The 23151-nt window shown below is 31.1% G+C and overlaps 1 protein-coding gene and 2 non-coding genes across 3 annotated transcripts in view; 2 read left to right on the top strand and 1 right to left on the bottom strand.

Moving 5' to 3' along the window:
- Window positions 1–2631: 2631 nt before the first annotated feature.
- Window positions 2632–23151, top strand: part of LOC148278907 (uncharacterized) — a 263865-nt gene continuing 243345 nt past the window's right edge. Inside the window, exon 1 of the mRNA XM_088230708.1 lies at window positions 2632–2748. Within this exon, the coding sequence (XP_088086834.1) occupies window positions 2632–2748 (117 nt within the window). The remainder of the gene's footprint in view (window positions 2749–23151) is intronic.
- TRNAP-UGG (transfer RNA proline (anticodon UGG)) lies at window positions 7720–7791 on the bottom strand. The gene has a single exon. It is a non-coding gene; the product is annotated as a tRNA-Pro (tRNA).
- On the top strand, window positions 7966–8037 carry TRNAP-UGG (transfer RNA proline (anticodon UGG)). The gene has a single exon. It is a non-coding gene; the product is annotated as a tRNA-Pro (tRNA).

Genomic DNA, 23151 nt, shown 5'->3' with positions numbered 1-23151 from the left:
GCGTAGTGGTTAATACGTCGTGGTTATACGTATTGTGTCCCGTAATCAATTATTTGCTCAGTCGAAATGAAATACTTATTTAAAATTATTTTTTTATTTTTAACTCTGAATTCGTATTTGAAACTTAAAACTAATCACGTTTTGCTCTAATTGTTGCTCCGATTGCAACATCTCCATGAAGGTAAGGAAATAAGTTGAAATAAAAATGTCTAACAAATAGATATTAAATTCACCCTTATCAAAAGGCTATGAGCTCTTTTACTTCAAAATTATAAACAGATATAAAAATGAGAAAGTTCAGTGTATTAAAAAAAATATTTTTTGTTAACGGACCATTAAACTAAGCCAAAATTTGAAAAAAAAAAAAATTATACATCGTATCATAAGCGCTATTATATTTTTAAGCTTTGTATTTCTGAAATAATTCCACGTGTGACGTCAAAGGTTCTTCTCTGTTAGTTCTCCCAATTGGTTGGTTTACGGTAAGCAAACCAGATATCCTTCACAGCTCTCATATCATTGGCTGGTTCATAATGCACGGCGGCCTCCGTGGTGTAGTGGTCAAGACGCTTGACTCACGCACGGAAGGTTCCGGGTTCGATTCCCGGTGAGAACACAAAAATTAAAATGTGATTTTTCTCAAGCCTGGGTGCTCTGTGATGTAATTCACCACTGTAATTAGGCCTCCTGGCCTGTTGTGGTGCAAAAAAAAAAAAAAAAATAAGAACCAGTAACGTCGTTCAAAGTAGCACGTTTTTATTAAAGTATTTTTTTATAATTTTTTTGTTCATTTTCAAGAAACTTTGTCGTACAATTGACTGCTTTCATTTTTACCGCGAGCAAAAAAACATTTTTTGTATCCAATTTCTCATAGGTGGAAGTTCTTCATTTTAAATAACGAATGTTGTCAACTAAAGTGCAAAGTGATAATTTTAACCAGCAAACGATGTATATTTTTTCTTTCTTTTCCACATCCGCTCCTAAGTGGAGCATGTGGACATCAGTAACCGCCTCCAAAAGCCCTATCACTTGCCAACGCTCTAGCCTCTTCCCACGTTCGTGACCCTAAGTTCAGCCAAATACTGACGAAAAATTGTCGTCGATGGCTTACCAGAACAATGAAAGCCCACAGGTGTGCAGAATAAGGAACTTGGGTTAAGGCCCTCCTGAAAAATTTGAAGCACGTGCCTAAGGCAGGTGCCCCTGCACCCTCAAGGCGCTCTTTATAGGAGGCTGCTGCGTCCGCTCTCAGACTTCAATGTTGGTTTTAAAATCAAACCACAGTGTAAACCTAATATTATTTACAAGCACTTGTTCTTAAAACTCAAAAATTTGGTGTTTTGAGTTTTTGTAAGACCTCAGGATTTGAATCCATATACCAATGAGAACTCATATTATAAAAAAAATTAACAAATTATTTTTTAACAGTTGGCAATTCGATTCGTTCAAATGACATTATAAACTCTAAAAATATCTAGAATTCCATAAACCCATCGTTAAAACATTCTATAAAAAATAATAAACATGAATCAAGAAGAAAAAACTTTTGATTCAGAAGAAACACGTCCTGACTTTTCTTCATACAAACGTATTTCCGTATTTTCTCCCTGGATTATGGCACTTGAGGCACAATTTTTTTAAGATATCAATCATTGGCGTGTCTCCATTGTTTTGCTTTTTTGATAAATTGTTTCTTATGGGAGCTAGGGTCATCCAAAAACCCATAAAACCGCCCAGTTTTATCTGCCATCTTCGGATGTACAGTATGCAAATGTGATGAATATTTTTTAAAAAACGAAAAATATATCGACACAGAACATTTCATTCACATAAAAAAAGATTCCAAATCAGTTAAATTTTGGGGTGCAGAAAACGGGAATACGAGAACTCACACACAGTTTTGTCGATTTCCGTTAGGCATAATTAGTCTGATATGCAGTTGTCTTTTTCGTACAGTACTCGGGGAGGCATCTGCAATAGAGTGTCAAAAAAATAAATTAAAATTTAGCCAAATACCTATTCATTGTTTTGCTCTACCACGCATATTCTTTTCATTATAATTTGAAGTAGTTAAAAATATTACAGGGCATTAAATTTTATTGAATTTTTTTTCAAGTCTATGAAAAAGTTGTATTTTCGTGTGTTTTGATACACTTTCCACTGTGTTTGTGAATACATAGCTTTAATTCGTCTCAGGGGAGGATTAGTTTTTCATGTGTGTTTTTCGCCACCCTGAAGAAAAAGCTTTATTCCTTGACAAACCTTATCTTGTAATAAGTCCTCTCAATAAATGACACTATTAATCAAGTTGCCTTTAACATAGAAACTCGCATTTCAACACTGCCGTAGATTTTCTAAATGACACCTCTAAGCGTTGCGTGAATACAATGCGGCACATTAACTCCTTCTAGCGGTGAGTAGAAGAAACAATTTGAAAAAAATGAACTGTTGAGTGGAAGTGATAGTTAACACCATCTATCTGTGAGTAGACAAAGCAGCCTGTCAAAAAAGCCGTTCAGTGTGATAATGACGAGATGATAATTTAAAAATGTTGTGTAAATGTGTTTTTAGAATGGGGTTTTTAAGTGCTTGTGCTAAATTTCATTAAGTTCCTTTGAAAATAGTTCAACCATGTTGCCAGTTCCACATGACCGGATGTCCGGTCGAAGAAGCAGTTCTATTGGATGCCGCTCTCTGATTGGCCGGAGAGCTTCTGTCTACGTCACTGCTCACCAAGATCCATTCAAGGTAAGGGATGTTCTTATTTTTAACGTTGGGATTAACGGCACGTCCGCCTGAGTCTAGTTTTTTAATTGAAGTTTAACATAAACATGGATTTTATATATAAGGTAAGGTAAAATAACCTGTTTTGCCCCTTTTTGACAAAAACTTAACAATTATTAAAGAAAAAAAATTGTTTGGAAATAATCGGCACTAAGTGCGTTTTACATATAAGTTACAAAAACAGTTAAATACACATACATGTAAGTATAAATAAAAGTAATACAGAGCATTAAAAACAATGTTATTAATTTAAAAATTAAAAAAGTCTAAAAAAGATAAACTATATAAAAAAATATTACCAGTCATAGAAGTATCGATAAATAATGATAACTTGGTATGAGAAATACTTTGAATCAGTTAAAAAATCAAGAAAATAATTTTGAAAAATACTGAACGATGAAAATTAAAAAAAAAAATATGCTTTATTATTTAAAACTAATATATATTTTATGTATAAAAATATATGACGATGAAAAAAAAATGATAAAGAGGAATATTGTACACTCATAAATGAAATCAAGAAAAGAAACGAAAAAAGAAAAAAAACCACTTATCATAGTAACAAATAGTTATCTAGAACTATTATATAACTTTACACCTTTTTTATCTTTACTTTTTTAATGCATCTGCCAATTTATTATGTATTTTGTTCAGTGTAATGCATATATCCTTCTGGTAAAAACAGTCAAATTTTATTGTATTTATTACAGTAATTTTAATTTTAATTTTATTGCATACGTAATGTTTGCATGTCTCTAAAATGTAATTTATTCACACAAATATGCCTTTCAAATAATTTCGAATAATTATATAAATTATAATTTATTTAAGACCTGCAACCGCTTATCCAATGTCGTTTTCGCATACAATTTAAACTTTTATTGTTACACTTTGAATCGGGTTGTGGTCTCGTGGCTAGTGTTGCGGACTCACCGATCAGAGATTCAAGGTTCGAACACCACTCTACCCTAACTTGATTTCCCTTTTTTTAATAGAAAGCTATTTCACAACTCGTTGACAATGGCCACCAAAATTTAAATATTTAGGTTAGTCATTAGAACGTTAATATTTCTTTTTTTTACTAAAAAAAACTTAAAAAAAAAAAAACAAGTATAAACATAAAACTCTTCAATGTTTACACACAAACATGATAAATGATTAACTCCAAAAGATGTAACGAAATATAGAATATATTTTTATTGTCCTCGCTACTGATCAACGCAACGTTTATATAGGAAAGATAGGAAAATGTATCTTAACTAAGCTAGGTTGTTAAAACTGTTCCAGCATCTCTAAACATTGTTCATTTAAGACAGCGAATAAAAAAGAATCAAGCTTTCAAACATAATCTTTTATATACTGCTAAATTTGTTTCACGACTTTTACAAAACGGTTCTTATGAAGTTGGGATTTCCAAAACAATTTAAGACATCAAGTCTAGCGATAAGGAGAATTTATTGCCTGTGAGTTGTATTACATTTAGTCTTTGTTGTACTTTTAAGCCCCTTACGAAAAGTTGTGTAATTTTCCGTCTCCAAATATCATATTACGACCCTAATAGCTTTGTTGCTCGGAGCGGTATTTCAGATTCTCACATTTGTTTTGTACCTAATGAAATTCTGTTACAATATAAAATAATATTTAGTCATACGAGTATATATAGTTGGTTTGAAGGTTTGAAGTTATTATGTGACACTTTGATAGTTTTGAGATAATATGGTTAGAACATATTTCTTATCAATCAAAATGTTATTTTTCAATCTTTGGTTTTCTCATTTTTTGCAATAAATTATCAAAAATTAAGGAAATTAAATGAAAGACATCTGATTTTGTAAAATACAAGCAATTGATTAAAAAAAAAAATTTTGTTACTTGATAAGTTTTACCTGACACATGTTTGTTAATAAAATTAATGGTGGTTTGATAATATCTTAACATTTTGGTATTTCTACAACATTCTTCTCACATTATTATTTATTTATTTATTAATGGTTCCATGAACCTTTTACAAAACTCCAATAAAACCAGAAAAAAAACAAAACAACAATAAATAGCATAATATTAAAAAAGAACAAAAACATCGATAAATGTATACAATGGTAAACAGTATTTTTATATATAAAAAAAAATACATTTGAAACAAATATAAATATTTACCAATATAAATGAAAGGTAAATAGCAGTTTAAAAAAAGAGGAAGAGAAGAAAAAAAATGTGTTGTTGGTCTATGTGGAATACGAAAGTTCTTACTTAATACTTTTGGGTTATCTATTTTATTATTTAGTAATCTATAAATAAACAAGAGGTCATTTATTGTCCTCCTGCTTGACAGTTATACTAATTAAAAGCCATTATTACTAAATATTATTTTATTTTATTAATAATATTATTTAAAAAAATATATTTCAGGAATTTTGATTTATTGATTAACAATTAAAATTATATGATTATTCCGACAAAACAAACTATCACGCCGTTTCACCGTAGGGGTAGACAGAGAGGATAGATTGCCATAAAACTCTGTCTTGTATACATACCTCGCTTCCTCTACATTTATTCATCTTCTCGTGCACAGACGCCGATAATTCCTACTCTTGACATGTCCCCTTTTAAGTATTTAATGGATTTGGTTATGCAATGTCTTTCTCGGTCTGCTTCATTTTCTGCATTTTTTTTTTTTTTATCTGTTTTTTTTTTATACATATATTATTTACATAGAAATATAATTGCAAAAATACACTTTAGAAAAGTACATCTTAAAATTAAGCTATAACATAAATTGGAAAAAATGCCCACAAAAACTTCAGCGTCTGAGCGTGGGCCATCTTTTTTTTTAATTATTCAAAAGTTTATAGCATATACATATGGTATGACATGACCATGAAAAAAAAGAAAAATAAAATAAAAACCAAATTAACATATGCTGATATTACGAAAACATGATTTACTTGCAGTATACATTTGCATCGATAGCCGTTCTTTCGCCATCCATTCGCTTTCGTGTCCACACTAATGTAGCACTCCTTTCTTTATTTTGTCGGTAATGTTTATCCCAGTCTTACATTATGCACTGATCTCAATTTTTGTGCACCTATCGTACATAGTTTACCACGCATTCACCGGAGAGATCGCATGTCGACAGCATTCAGCCTACTTTATCCTTGTTTCTCCCCAATCTCATACTTTACAGTTTTAAAAAATATATATATTTATAGGTATAACAAAAAAATAATGGGAAGTTAAAATTAATGTTCAATTTTATCTAGAAAGTAATATTTAGTTTTCTGTCTGAAAAATAAAAATGTTTCCATTTTTTTTTCTAAACATGTTCAATTACAGGTTACCGATGAAAAGACAATGTTAGTTTATACCGTTTCGATATATGCCGATAAAGATAGCGTTTGTAACGCGGCCCTGATGCCGACTAACTAAACAATTATGTGCTTGTTTTTGCTACATATTCGAATATGCATTATTCGATTATAGTTTAATCAATATTTTTTAAAAAATTTAAATCTTAAAGTAGGGCACACATATCATACATATTGTTATGTGTGTTCTAATAATAACATTGCAAATATATTTAATTTATAAATTGTTTATCACATATGTCTTGACCATTATTTTAAATTTTGATATATTTTTTTCTTCATAAATATTTTTTTCCATTTCGTAATACTTTTTAATTGCTTTAAATAAAATTGAGTTTTGTGACTTTGCCTTTTTCCTAAATGGAAGTCTAATTTTGTTCTTTTCTCTAGTATTGTGATCGTGTTCATGCTGGTTCCGATAATTTTTTTTCCAAAATTCTGTTTTTTTATTAGAGTGTATAATTTTATGAACAAATATCATTGTATTGTAAAATATTCTTTGTTTATATGTTAATAATTTCATTTCATTTACCATCGACTTTACCCTCGTATATCTGTTTTTTTTCAAAATGATTCTAAAGGCTTTATTTTGTAATACAGTTAGTTTATCTATGTTTTCTTTGTTTGATAAAAATAAAATGCTACTACAGTAGTTAACGTGTGGTTCAATAATTGCTTTGTAAATAGTTTTGCAGGAGTCCTTATCAATAAATCTTCTGATCCTTCCCAAAATTGATATTTTTTTTGCAATCTTATTTATTACCATCTTAGCGTTTTGGTGAATTTATCAACAATATCTTAATTATCACGTGTTTTTGCTATGGAAATTTTCTTTGGTTTTACCTAGATATTTTTTTGTATTATCTTTGCTCAGTCCGATTAAGAATACAGTTAACCATGTGAAATAGAACCAGAACCTTGGACTAGTGTTTTCTACTCGATGGCTGCTGTCAGGTAAAAGTCCCGAATAAAGAAATTTAATAAAGATAGGTCCTCCTCGTTCTCTAATGGTTGACGTGTTTGCATACTATTGAAGCCCTGGGTTCGATTCCTTAAACGTGAAATGTTGAATTCAAAGGTTTTTGAACTGAAGTATTTTATTGATTACATTACCTTTTTATTACAGATAATCGAACTACGCTGCATTTGGTTTATAAATGGAATGCCTTATCCACCACTGGGTGCAGAAACAGAATAATTATGATGAATATAACCATCTTGCGACTTTTTAATGTCTACCGATTTCTTTTCATTGGTTGTAGAATAATTTGTATGGGATAGGAAATTAGAGTAGTAGGAAGACTGAAAAGATTTTGGTTGGTTGCTTTTAATGTTAAACATTGGGTTGTATTGAAATGGTATTTGATTATTTAATGATATAATTTTAAAAATGTACATTCTGTAGTCAAACTACCTGCCTCATAAAGTAAGCCTGTGTCTATACAGAGATAATTACTAATTGGTCTAGTAGACAGGCATTTCATTGCTTTGTTTTGCTTTTCTTTCACTTAGTATCTTTCGAAATTAGAAAAAAAAACAAACAAAATAAAATTATAAAAAAAGTGGGCTCGTCCGGGATTTGAACCCGGGACCTCTCGCACCCAAAGCGAGAATCATACCCCTAGACCAACGAGCCAGCTGATCGAAACAATAAAATGTGTGTTTTTATACGAGCTATAACGACATTTATTTCACTCGTTTTATTGACTCAGCATTGTGTTGTTAAACAGACTAAAGCGCATTAAAAAAAATATCGTCAGAATGTATTTTTATTAGTGTATGTAAAACAAAAGTGATTAATATAATATGTGGCTCGTTGGTCTAGGGGTATGATTCTCGCTTTGGGTGCGAGAGGTCCCGGGTTCAAATCCCGGACGAGCCCATTTTTTTAATTGAATTTTGTTTGTTTTTTTTTTTCAAAAAATACTAAGTGAAAGAAAAGCAAAATAAAGCAAAGCAATGCCTGTCTACTAGACCAAGTAGTAATTATTTATGTATATACACGGGCTTACCTTATGAGGCAGGTAATTCAAATCCAAATGTACCCACGTGCGTATTTAAAAAAAAAAGGAATAGTCCAGGATTTATATACTGCTTGTCAGCAGGCATTAAAAAAAGGATTCGAAAGGATGTTAAGAAAAATACAATACGGTACCCTAAACAGGGAAATTACTTCCTCCACATATACGAAACCGTTTTAAAGACCGCGTGTCTCCCTTCGGTTTACTAATGCAAAAAATGTTGTTTTTTTGTTAATAAACGAGTAAATATGTTAAATTTTCAATTTTATATGTCTCGATTTTAATTTAATTTAACTCTTCTACATTCACTTCCCCTTTCACTGTGAGAGTAGCAAATTACATGGAGGGTATTTGACGAATATCGTAATTTATCCGAATAACCATATTGCAAACACAAATTGTACAAAAAAGTGTATTTACTCATATCACAAAATCATATATTCATTGATGTAATTGTATAAATTTAATAACATCAGATTAGATTATTATTTTCATTATTTAAAAAAAATCTTAATTCTGACGTCATGTAAGTCACCAAACGATAAATCCTTTAATCATGCAAGTAGCTCCGCTTATTTTGATGCTATTAACTTCATCAATTTAATCAAGTTTCAGTGAAAAGATTATTAGAAGGTAGGTACTATGTTTTACAATTTTAACACCAAGTGTTCTTTTTTTATTATTAAAAAAAAAAAAACATTTTATTAAGTTCTATGATAAACATGGTCTAATATTTAAAACACAATATTTACATCTAAACTTATTATAAAATTATTTTTTACTATTCCGAATTATAATATTTAATCTGTTTTCTAATAGAGAAGCTGATGAACGCTCGAATTACTGGTTCACGGATTTGCGTTCTCTTTATATTATTTGCCACGGAACCCCAATACAAACTTATGCAATTACCGACCTTGCACTGGGGTTGTTGGCACCTTATTGTTCGAACTTCTCTCGCGGCAGGCAGGATCAGATCCTGTGGTTAGGAAGAATCAGCACTTGTTGGTTTCTTGATTATTAATATTCGCTAACAGAACACAGTGCATTATTGATAGCTAAAACAAATTATTTGTGATCGCGCTGGGATTATGAAAACACGTGTGCACTCGGTGACAGTTTTGTTGTTATTGTAGGCGCAATATGGTACCCACAGTAGGAATTACAACATTCTTACTAGGGTCCAGTAAGTAATAAACAAATTTTGCGCCGCAATACAGTAAATGTGTTTTATACAAACACATATAGCACATGTGGCGTAGCCACTGTTATTAAATTATGTACATTCACTATTTATAATATATATAACAGTTCTTTTATATGTACACTAATATGACTCATGTATATTTACTATTTATTATACATATAACCTGGTATTTTTTACATTGATACTCTTCGTTTTATTTTGGTATATGTTAACACTGTTTTCATTTTTTACGCTTTTTGGCATTTCCTCAAATAACTTTATTCCTTTGTACGTAAGGCAGTTCTAAGACAATGCTTTTGATTTCTTTTCCGGTCTTATTTTAAAACTCTACTTCTTTTTTATGTGAAAGGGTGGCACAAAATAATAGTTCAATTCATACCCGGAGACATTAGGCTCCTTGGACAATGCATAAAATTTAATTTACCAACCATTATGAACCTTCCCTCAAAGACGAAAATTTCACAAGTATCGGTCATTTTATTTGGAGCACCCCTGAGAATCTCACATTTACTCGGAGCAGTTTTGAAATCTTGGATTTTTTCTTTTAATTGGCGGAAATCGAACACGCAACCAGTTTCACAATTGGCCGTATAACCAGCTGCGCCACAGCGCCTGTCGTTAGTAAATAGCCTAAGTGTATCTGCACTAGTGCATTGGGTATTGCATTGCTACACCATTAAATTGTAGCGGATCTTGATTATTATTTATTCGAACATGAAGACAGTACAGTTTGTTCACTTTTTCTCATCGGATGTCAATGTAGTGACAATGCTATGTTCTTCTTCTTCAGTCTTCTGTCCTCTACTGCCTCAACCTTCTGTTTTGAGGTCTTCCAACGCCTCTCTTATTTTTTAAGGTCTCCATCTTAAAATTATAAGGGTCCATCTTGTGAGGTCTTGTCTCGCAACATGTCTTGCTCATTGTCACTTCAGTCTTGTTCCGCGATCCATGATATCCGCTATTCTGGTTCTGTTCCTAGTCTCTAAGGCTTAAACCAAGCATGGATCTTTCCGTAGATCGCTGTGTGCATTTGAGCTATTCTATATTATTTTTTTATGCTGTGTAATGCTGTGTTATGACGCCGTTTTAAATAAATATTCACTATCATTCTTATTGAAAATAGAATTCGATATATTTACATGCGGACCATATTCCTTATTTCGATCGGACTCGTTACAAAATCTTTAAATTATTTTTATTGTATAAAAAATAACAACAGAGATGAAGAACATTTTAGGGAAGGAAATATGGAAGTCTAGGCATTTACAGAGCTTATGATGTATCATTGGATGATCTAAGTTGTGACGTTACACATCGTGTAACATTCACCATTTCGCCTTTGTTTGAACATCCGTATTTCTTCAAGACTTCAATCCATGATAATTTGTGTCCGAGCCATAATCCATAATAATTAGTGTCCGAGCGCGTGAAATATACAGTTTTGTCAATAAAATAAAATCTCAGACAGGTGTTTACGACTCGATAGCTATTCTCACATAACAGTCTTGAAAAAAGAGTTTTCGCCACTCGATTTCCCATCTCAAAAATTTTTACTAGAGAAAAGTCATTGAGTTGAAATCACGTTTATCAGGTTCTATTTTACACACACAACTGCATATTTTATCAGCCAGGCACATACTAATATGCTCATGCTTAGTGTTATAAATCTAACATGTTTTTGAACTGTGTTTGATTTCACGATTTTTTTAATCAATTATCTAGGTGTTTCTAAGAAATTCTTATTAGTCGGTTGTTATTTTAGGACAAACCATTGTTATGACTGGTCGTTCGTCACTTAATCGCTCTAGGGAATGTCTTGACCTCACAGTCAACCATCCAACCGCCCGCGCCCGCCCCTTAGCATCTTTAGCCGACCCGAGGCTTTCATAACTGTGTAGCTTAAAACATTTTCTTATAACTCATTTAAAATAGGTATTTAACAGTGCTTATCATTTGATAGCAAAGAACAAAAAAAACGTATGTATTAACTCCATTATATAATCACTATTTTAGGAACGTTTTTTTAAATTGAAATACTGTATTTACCAAAGTTGGTTTTTGTCAATGACGTTAATTTAATTATGCAGTTTTGGTGAAACGAAATACTCAATTGTAATAACACAACTGATAAATTGAATTGTCAGTTACATTGCGTTGAGTTAAATTTAATATTAATCATTCATTTAGTATTAAATGAACCGCACGGTTAGTTTGAATGCGAAATTTGCACTGCCAGATTTACACTCGTACATATACAAGATACGAAAACCTGATTTTAAAATAATATTTTTCTATTCGTTAATTGTTTATGAAATCTAATTTAACCAAACAAAATTTCAGAAAAATTATTTCACTTCTCTTTTCCTTATGGTGCCACTCCGGATTTATCACCTTAGCAATTTTAACTGCTCTAAATAAGGATTTGTAGCCGTTTTCTGCGGATTATTTAAAACTTTTCTTAGAGGTGACAACTTTGAACGATTTTGTCTTCCTCAAGCTAATACATCTAATATATCTGAACGGGAAAGGCGAAACGAACTAATGTTGAATATTTCTAAGGTCACGTATTTCACTAGGGCCCAACAAACACTATTTTTTTGCTACAAAATGAATGACCAGAATCTGATACGAACATCGAATGTCAAGGATCTGGGCGTTAGATTTGTAAGCACGCTGACATTTCATGAATACATAGAAGCAATCAGTGGTAAAGCAATGAAGATGTTAGGAATCGTTCTGCGTACTGCCAGGATTTTCAAAAATACCGGCGTACTGAGAACTCTTAACGATTCCTTGGTGCGAAGTAGAATCGAGGGTGGCACGATGATTTGGGGACCACATGAACTGAAGTACTCTCTTATGATAGAGAGAATCGAAAATAAGTTTCTGAGATATCTCTACGTGAGATATTGCGGGTATTATCCTCGGCTCTACCCGACCAAGTTTCTCCAGGGAATGCTTAGCTCCAGCAGTTTAGAGACTAGAAGGAATGTGTATTTGACTTTACATTTTTATCAATTGTTGCGTGGTATGGTCGATAATCCTGAGATTATGATGAGCATTGGTTCGTAGTTCTTGATATTTATCTAAGATAACGTCGGCATATATTGTTTCATACTCCAATGTACAGGATTAATCTGCCAATGATTGAGAAATTGAAATTATAATAAACTGAAAATGTTTTAAAATTGTTTAGCCAGAAAGTACGTTTTTTTTCTGCACTGCGCTTACCTTCAACTTTTCCCAGTAATATTTTTATTTGTGTTTCTTAATTTTTATTTATTTCACATAAAACATTATACATTTCCTTTTCTATATGTACACCTCACTGGGAATAGCCCGAGTCGAAGCACTTATTTAGCATTAGAAATTGCACAAAAGTGTGTTCTTAAGGCTCTACTCGGGTCCCTATCAGGACAGACACCCACAGCGGAGGTGTTTAAACTAGTAGGTATTCTGAACGTCAGGCAACCGTATGCAAAGGCACTTTTAGTTCACACTCATAAATATGGTGGAAATAAATTTTACAATACCAGCTATGAAACGCGTCTTAAAACAAAACAGCGGTACATATGGCACCTAAAATGATAAGATTATTTGATCAAAGGAATCAAGTATATCTTGCTCCAAGAATATATAACAATATACTATTTGCCACAAAAGTAGATAAAAATTTTGAAAAATTTAAATTATTTGTAAAAAAATGCTTACTTGATTCGGGTCCCGAGAACTGTCTTGAGATAGTCCACCCCACCAACGAAGTAGACTTGTTTATGTAAAATTATTTTTGCATTTCATGTTTTGTATTTGTATCCACACAGTTTTCCGATGAATGTATGTCATATATATTTGGCATTTGTGCGTATGTTGGGCCACCGGGAACTTACCGATGTAAAGGTGCCTACTACAGTAGCTTGTTATTTGACCTAATGTCTGCCCAGTAGTTAAACATGTGAGCTGTACTAAAATTATTTTTTTTTTCTTCTTTTTTCCTTACTATTATTTATGTATAATATATCTGTGTGGATTTAAGTATTGAATAAATATGTATTATATAATGTTTATTTTTTATACACCATAAGTATATATTAAATCATGTACATGAATGCCTTGATACGGGTTGTACCCTGTGAGGTATTCATATTTGAAAACAAAACTGTTAGGTTAAACGTGAAATAAAAATAAATAAATAAATTTATAGATTTAAAATTTCTCTTTCTTCGTTTCATGAGACTCATTTTAAACTCCTTGTTATTTGTTCAGAATTTTATTTGTATATTTAAAGAATATGTTTTCAATACCGTCATTTAAAAAAAAGTTTAGGTAACGTTAAAATGAATGAATGATGTGATCACGTTCGTTCAACTTTTTTTTAAATTAACTATGCCAAGTTACAGAAACTCAGATTAAATTCATAGTCAAAAGTAACTCCATATTTACGTAGGGTTAGGGTAGGTCCATAAAAAGGGATCCAGGGGAAGTGATAAGATAAGGGTAGTTTTTCGTTTTTGCTATTGGTTCGTCGATAGGAAAAGAGTGCTGGTCCGAAATGCGCCCCTTGGTACATATTCATGACGGACCATTTTTTGCTTAACTTTCTGCTCAGAATAAGAGATTACGTTTTGAAAAAACAACAGACTGAAGAATCGGCAATCTAGTGAAAAAAGTTGCGTTTTCTCTAATATATTGTCTCCAGAAAATCAATATGCGTTATAGGAGAAACTGTCAAAGAAAAGTTTTTTAGTCATCTCACTCAATTTTCATTCACAAAAAGTTGTTTTTATCCAACTTTTTATTTGATTTAAATGCACTATAAGAAATCCTATATTTTTTCTATCATAACAAAACATAACACAACATAGCACAAAACTAAATCAAACCACAGTGCGTTTTTTTATGATTCAGAATCGAAGATATTCAAATGAAGAAAAATAATTTGATTACATTTGGTGGAGGTGTAATGGCCAACGCTCTGACGTTCGATTTCAAGTGAAAGCAAAAGATGGTTTTATCTATATCAAACCTACACGTTATATTTTTTAACGCACTATTATCATTAGCGTAATACAATTGAGATGAAGAAAGTTTTAAGATAAGGGAACATGGAAACCTTTTGACCATGGCTTATGTCTTTGGCTGATTTAAGTTGCAACTTTACACACTGTAACATTCACCATTCTGCCTATAAACTTCCATATTTCATAAATCAATCTGTTGATTTTTTTTTAAACTGAAGAACTAAAATCTGTATTGATGCGGATGAAATGCATCTGATGTAATTATTCCACCCTCTTGGCAACGCTTAAAAACATTTTTTAATCTGTATACCTATTATTACGTAATTATAAAAAAATAAATTTTACTCTCTTAACTATTTAACTCTCTTCTCTTAAAAGTAAATATTATCATTTTTGATATAAACGAACTTATTTACTAAGCCATTTTCTTTCTTTTTCATAATTCCCTGTCAGCTTCCATAAGTACATACAATGCTGATGTATTCTCATTAAAATTATTCACTTGAAAGTTACATATTACTTTCTATTGCAATCATCCGCTTGAATTATTTGGCAATTTGCGTTATCTGATATCGTTTTTATATCCACCATCGAGTTATAATAAAGTGAACATAATATCTCTCTTTACGTACATGGAAAGGTAAACAAATACGCAATTATTCAACCCACTTTTAAGTAATTACTTGCTAGTCTGCTCATTATCAGGTTTGAACGTGATCTGTCATACATAATTAATTTAACCTAATTATTTATTAGAGAACTTAATTAGATGTGATTTTGCTTAATAAGATAGTAAATAGCAGAATTAAACTTTTTGAACCAAAGTGAACTCTAACCTAAAGGCTACTTGGAGTACGCAGATGATGTGGTTCTTCTTGAAAAATCTGTTTGTGATCTTTAGGAAATTGTTGACAAACTGCAGGCCTCTCTCTTTGCTCGTCTCAGCCTTAATAGTAATATCAAAAAGACTTAGATTATGTGCAGCAAATCCTGTCTTGACCTTGATCAGCCTCCTTGTAATAATGGACAGAGGATCGACAGCTTTAAATACTTGGGAGTTTACATAACTGAGAATGGTAGCATGCACTAATAGCTCACAACCCGCCGAGGAATTGCCGGAGTATCTTTTAACATTATGTGTGCTGTCTGGAACTCTAGTCTTTATTTGGTCAAAACAAAATGTCGCTTAATCAAATCATGTATAATGTCATTACTCCTATATAGGTGCGAATCTTGGCCATTTACCAAAGCTTAGAACACCAAACTTCTCAGTTTGGAGAGTTTGTGCTTGAGCAAAACATTAAGCATAAGGTGGTTCGATTTTATAATTAACATTTAAGTCTGAGAACGGACGCAGCAGCCTCCTAAAACAAGCGTCTTGAGAATGCGGCAGTGGACCTGGCTTAGACACGTGTTGCGCATGTCTCAGGAAAACCTTAACCCAAGTAGCCTCTTTTTTACTCCTGTTCCCATCGTTCTGGAATCTTCGGCTTTATTCGGATCTTTCGACTTTGTTCGGTGGAACTAAGGGATACGGGATTAACGTGCAAAGAGGTAAGAGTGCTGGCTAGTGATAAGGTCTCCTGAAAGCATCTGGTAATGTCTACCTGCTCCACTTTGGAGTGAATGCGGAAAAAAAAGAAAATACCCAAATTAACAGTAATCCAATATTTTCTTTTCATAGTTTTCAAAAGAACTTATCTTGTGTTAAAATACTTATGAAAATGTAAAAGTGAAGTTATTTGACTATCCACTTAAAGTATATGTATAGGCTGAGTAAACATTAGCCAGATAAAATTTAAAAAACGTTATAATAGTAATTAATTGATTGATTAACGTATTTAAAAACTTTTTTATTACCTACCTATTTACATTCTGCCCTAATTTATGTTAAGAAATATTTTATGGATTCCACAACAAGTGACTAAAAATATTCACATTATGAAAACAATATGGTCTGAAGTTTGTTGGGTAATATTCATGAAAATAATTTAAACGAAATATTTTCATATTTTAATAAATGTTTTGAGAAGCCCACATGTTTGTAGACATACTAGATTTCCTCCACAGAAAGTCAGTTAGATCTAAATTAACTTTTAAAAAAGAAATGACTTATTTTTAAAACATAGGCAGAATAGTAAATGTAACACAGTGCATAAAGTGGTCATTTAAACCAGCCAATGATAGGTCATAAAACCCTGTTAAGGCCTAGACTCACACATTCCGTTCTCAAAAATCTTTTCCCTCTATTGAAGTAAATTAAGAATTTAATAAATGTTTAAACTAGTTATTTCGCATAGCGATCTTAGTATATGTGCTGAAATATAGCAGAAGGACTATAATATAAAAATTTGGTGCTATGATGCAGGCCTCCTAATAAATGCCAAAAAAATCCATTTATGCATGTTAGATCGCCACATGCCAATATAAATATGTTACCTGTGTAAAATAAATATCTCACAATTTAAATGCCTAGAATTTGAATATGTGATAAATAAGGCAAAGTGGACGAATATGTTTATTTAGGTTTAACTAATGATTGCTTTTTTAATTGGAACATATATGTTATAAAAATATGAAAACGGTTAAGATACTTGATTAGCCAGCTTCACAAATTAAAGTTTTTAGTTCCTCTCACTAAAAACAACACTAAGAATATTCGTCTCTAGCCAAACCCATAATCAGATACGAGATCACCGCCTGGGTGATCATTGGTGCTAACATTATTGTGCCAGAAACATGAAATATGTACAAAATGCACTTGTCAAATTGATTCAGTCAAACTTATGTATACAATCTGAGACATAATACTCCATTAATATATAAAGAATTAAATGTTTTTTCAGTAAAGGGTATTTTATGGAGAAAAATTATTTTCCAACATATGTTTAGTTCAATATATAAACATAAGTTATTACATAGTTATCTCACAAGATTTACATCTGTTGATGAAACCAAAATTTAAAAATAAATGTGGACATCGTACGTTAGATTGTATTGTTCCTGAAATATTTAATGTGCTGCCACTTGACTTGAAAACATGCCATGATTAGTGGTTAGAAGTCATAACCTTTCCATACTGATTTATTATTTAGTTTTATTATAAGTTTATTCTTTAATTTAATTGTTTTTTTCTCTCTCTATTTTTGTACTTTGAAAAAAATATAGTTACTTTACGTTTCTTTTCTCAAGTATTTCCCAATCACAAAAATGAATGAAATAAGTTTATCATTTACAGTCCGCCTTTTTGTTAACAGGATACATATATTTATACTTTTTTAATTTCTTTCCTGTAAAACTTTCTTCTCTTTTTTCTTTCGTTACTATTTTTTTTATTAAAATACATTTTTTCAATGATCATGTTTAACTGTGTTATATGTATGTTAGTTATAATGTTCCGTAAACAATTTTTTTTGTGTAAAATTGGCTGTCCACTGTAAACCCCTTTAACAAGATTATAATTTATTGTTATAATTTGTAATCAAGTAATGCGTTTATGTTTAACTTAAAATAAGATTATTATAGTAAGGTTTTCTATTCCTGTATTGATAATCGCTTAGAGTCGATTCTAACCGGAAGTTAAACGACAGTATTTCCGGTACTAGAGCTACTGATAATCTGATATTGCCAAGATACACAAATGATATTAATAGCTTCAGGTTCAACATTAATACTGAACATAAAATTACAAGACAGTTAATTAATCAATTTTCATAAAAAAATAATGATTGAAGATGAGATAACTAAAACAGTTTTAAAAACTAATCGAACTCTAACATTTCAATTCACCATCGTATTTATTTATCTTATTTTTGATTTTTACAGATATTATATAAAAATAAGTAGATAAATATCAACAATAGTAAAATCAATTAGAAACTTCCACCGTGAATCTAATGATCCATAATACATAAGATTTTTTTTTTACTTAATCGCATGTGTGCGATGTTTGTATTCATTTGTGTGTATTTGAATGTGTGTTTATGTGCATGTGTGAATAAATACGAGGGCGCTGTGTGTGGAAGCGTAAGATTTCAAAAAATAATTGAAAACGTGTTTTTATATCGAAGAGGGTACATAAGAAAGTTTGTTAAAAGGTTTGATTATTAAACAAAAAAGTTTATTCCTACTTTATGTTAAACTTTGATTGTATTTTTACGAAGTATGAATAGTAAAGAAGTAAAAATACAGAAAAAAAAAGAAACAAAGCATATATCAAGTAACTAACTAAATTGCTTTTATTTAAAAAAAACATTTTGTTAATATAATTATACATTTTTACAGTTTCAAGATTTCAATTTTCTCATTTTTTACTAAAACTAGAATCCCACCAAGCCACTTTCTGTAGCTCGTTGTTAAAGATTTATATTTATTATTACTTATTTGATATTATCTACACTTAAAAAAAATAATTCACAAATACCCGGAAAGATTGGTAATTTAATATAATTAGTTAAAAATAAACAAATGATGTATATTTTTTTTTTTATTTTACGAAAATATTTGAAAAATAAAAAAAAATACACATAAACTACTCCTCATATATAAACTTTTGATCGAGTTTCCACTTTTTCCAAATTAAAGTTCTTTCAGCAATAAATAAAAAAATGCCAGGTACTAAATAATTGAGAGTTCTATACTTATTACATACTTTCGGTTCTACCAAACCATCATTATACGTGAAGCGGGTATTATGGTTATGTTTGAGAGGAATTCCGAAAGTATTACTATTAAATTGTTCTAAAATGATGCAAAGCCACAGTAATCCTCGAACAGGCAGAGTTTTAAGTGTTTTATACAGGAGAAAATTATCATGTCTGTAAATCTCTGCTGGTACAATTCTCTTGACTGTAGAGTACCTACTGAAAACCCTGGATAATTTTAATATTAGTTTTAGTCGAATGTCCCCAGGACTTAATATCATATTTTATTATTGATTCTACTAAAGAAAAATAAATAATTTTTGGAGTGATATTAGACAAAACAAAAGATAACTAAGAAAAAGTACTCACAAGAGTCCGTAATCGATCACAATTTTAAATATTTGATAATCCTATTTAAAATTACGATCTAAAAAACACCCAAATACTTATGCTCCTCTACAAATGCCACGAATTCGCAATTACATGGTTAGAGATACCATGATGTAAGCAATTTGTGCAATGAGCAATAATATTAGGCAAAACATATTTTTTGGCAAGTGGAGATTTTATGTACTTTTTGCAATTATAATAAGACTATAGTCATGAGCCGAATCGAACAATTTATTAAAATCATTTTGCAGTATCTTTTAAGACTAAAGGGTTTTTATTGGAAATAACTAGAGCGGTGTCACCTGTAAATATAAATCTCCTTACTTCTTTGAAAACATTACAAATCACACAAATTATATATAGTTTAGGATCCAGAATAGATTCTTGAGGCACCCCCGATAAACACTCTCATGCTGAATTCTATATTTTTATACTCATTTTCCTCCTACTTAAATATTTTTTTAAAAAAGGTTAGTAAGTATGTATGCGCATGGGTATATGTATGTGTGTATGTTTGTATATATATGTATATATATGTATCAAAATGTGTATACGAGTAAGCTTATATTTTGTTTTATATATTGTTTATATTTTATTAATCTGTTATTTCTACTAACTTGTAAATTATTATAATGTATTGAAATGTATTTCCTAGCTTAAAACGGGATATGTATCCTTATTAGCTGGGTAAAGTGAACAAAAAATTATATGTATGATAAATAAATAAAATAATATCCCTTTATACCTGTCAATAATTGACTTTAATAAATATTAATTAAGAATGATATTAAGTGTCAAAAGCTTTAGAAAAAACAATTAAAAGTACAGTGACATGATGCAAAATATTTTATTTGTTATTTATGAAATCTGCAAAATCCTGCAGCAACTCACCGGAACTATTTTTGTTTTAAACCAAAATTAAGAAATTTAAATAAAAAACAATTATAAAAATATTAGTATAAATCTGTATTAAATATATAATAATATATTATGAAATTTAAATTATGTGTATAAAAATTAGGTATATTATTGTTTTATTTTTCAGTCCGGTTTTATGAGTTGTTTTCTTATGATTTGCTCGTTAAATGTTGTCAACTCTTTCGTTAATACTATTGCAACAATTATTTTGGTAGATTTAGGCATGTATCACCCAAATAAGGGTGTTTTCCACAGAAAAAACTCCTAATAAGTATAAATAAATGTATAGAAGCCGTAAAATAATGAGAAAAAAATCAAATTAAGCGTCAGATAAGTGATACTCAACAAATCTGTATTTAAAATCAACAAAAGCTTTTGATAAAGTCCTTTTAAAGCTGAAATCGTTTTTTCCGGCTTTGTAACCTTTTCACTATAAGGGGAAAACTACTCATGGCTTCTAATGGGGTAGGCAGATGATGAGGTTGCTGGAATGACAATCATTAAAAGTAACGTTCTCTCATTAACGATAGAAATGGTCTATTTGTATCCTAGAATGGCACAGAAAATAAATTTTGTGGCTTTTTCTTGCTTGGAAACCATCACAGTTTCGTGGGTCTATGTTTCCCTCGAACATCCTAATTTCTAACACGATAAACTAACGACCTTACGCAAAGCGTAATTGATGAACACATTCCCCTATTGTTAAATCTGGATAACGTTTTCTCTGTCATTTACACGTCGACGCCAATAAATCTTCTGTATTTATTTTTTCATTTGATATAAATACACAAAGTAAGTACGATAAACAATGTTTTTAGTATGTCCAAATGTTTATAGACAAGCTGTATTTTCTCCCTTGGGAGTTATTTAGATTTTAATTTGCTGTAACTGAGGGGAAAAGCATTTAAAAAAAGGTAATATGGAAGTCAAGGCATTCACAGGACCAATGACCTGTCATTGGCTGGTCTAAGTGGCCAATTTATACACTGAGTAACATTCAAAATACTTATGCCTATGTTAGACCATGCCTTTGTTAAAAAAATATTCAAAAGTCAACAGATGGAAGAATTAGAGAAATATGAATGTTTTAACATAGGCAGAATAGTGAATGATACAGTGTGGTCACTTAAACTACTCAATGACATATTGTACGCCCAGTAAATGCCTGAAATTCCATATTACCTTCTCAAAAATGTTTTTCTTGTCTGTTGAGAAAAAAATTAATCTAAGTACCTTAAAGTTTTTTTTTTAGTATTTATGTGATTCGTTCGCACTTCTACCGATGTTTTAGTCAGTATTGATCTTATTGAGTTTATTATTGTGTCATTTTAAATAATAATCTTATCTTCTTGGATCTAAAAGGGCCAATGTCGGATTGCATTTTTGTCTTTTGGACATTTTGTAGAGGGCTGATGTCAATTTAAAATACAGATATTGAATAAAATAGTATTGTATTTTTATTTATTTGTTTATTTATACAAATACATACACATTACAAAAATATAATAATAATGTTTCCCAAATTTTATGAGGCCAAAGGCTCTGTCTTGAGTTGGGATACAACATAATGTAAAGTGGAAGCATGTACATAATTAAATAAGAGCAATAATAAAAATTAAATATTACTACATAAACATACATATATTTCAAAGGCCACCTGGACAACACGCTTAACAGTATATAAATCTATGCAATATCTCGCAGCAGTCTCCTGCAATGGTCTCTTCCCTTAGACAAAATCCAGACTTGTACACTCCTCCCGAAAATGGCTTTCGTTTTGGACAACTTAATATGTTCATCCAGGACATTGAACACTCTTGGGGCCCACAAAAGAGAAATTCCGCTGAACAAACATCGTACGTGTTTTTGGAATTAAATTATTCAAATTACAGAAAACCTCGTACGAGCATTCTTCTGGGATCTATTCTTGTAGCCGTTCTGTTGCAGTTCAGCGTGTAAAATAGAACTAGGACCCAGTCAAGTGTTTTTAACTCGTAGGATGCTGTTAGATAAAAATCCTGAATAAGGAAATCGAGTAGACCTTAGTCCGCCTCGTTGTGTAATGGTTGACGCGTTGGCTTACCATTCTTGAGGTTGCTGGTTCGATTCATGTAAGGGTAGATGAGAAATATTGATTTTTAAGGTTTTTCGAATTGCGATATTTTATCACTCCTGGACTGGAGCCTGAAGCGTAAGACTGATCAGCTTACCTTCATGTAACACATGATCGAACTGAGCTGCATTTTGTTAACCAATGAGTGCTCTATGCACCACTAGGTGCAGAAAGGGGAATAATAACGAATACATATTAAAGTAAAAAGTTCAAAAGAATAAAACGAAATGGAAAACTTATAGATTCGCCCATACAGTCAAAAACCATTCTACGATTATCAATCACGAAGTTAGCTATAGTTTACAGCAATACATCAGGCCGTAGGTACTCGGGTAGAGAATTGCAAGGGCAAACTGTAACAGTCCGTAACACGTTTGTTGTTAAACCAAAAATTTGTAACGCTTTTGTTCTATCCAATATAACACTCAGACATAGTTATGCACGTATATTAACGTAGTTATGCAGAAAGCAGCCAGTCTACAACTTTGAAAAAATAAGATACATGTGTTATTGGGTGCAATAACGTCGATTCTATGTTTTACTAAAAACAACCAGACCGCTTAGATACAAAAAAACTGTTACAATCAACTTCTGAAACTATTTTCTATCATAAAAAGCGCATTTCTCAATAAGCAAAAAAAGACCCACAGCTCCAGAAATATCTGACGGTACTTTAAAAACCATTA

The sequence above is a fragment of the Micrasema longulum genome, unplaced genomic scaffold (assembly GCF_059751315.1).
Source record: "Micrasema longulum isolate JH-2025_06_02 unplaced genomic scaffold, ASM5975131v1 h1tg000810l, whole genome shotgun sequence".
NCBI lineage: Eukaryota > Metazoa > Arthropoda > Insecta > Trichoptera > Brachycentridae > Micrasema > Micrasema longulum.
The sequence above is the reverse complement of the archived record's forward strand: the minus strand, read 5'-3'. Positions and strand labels throughout refer to the sequence as shown.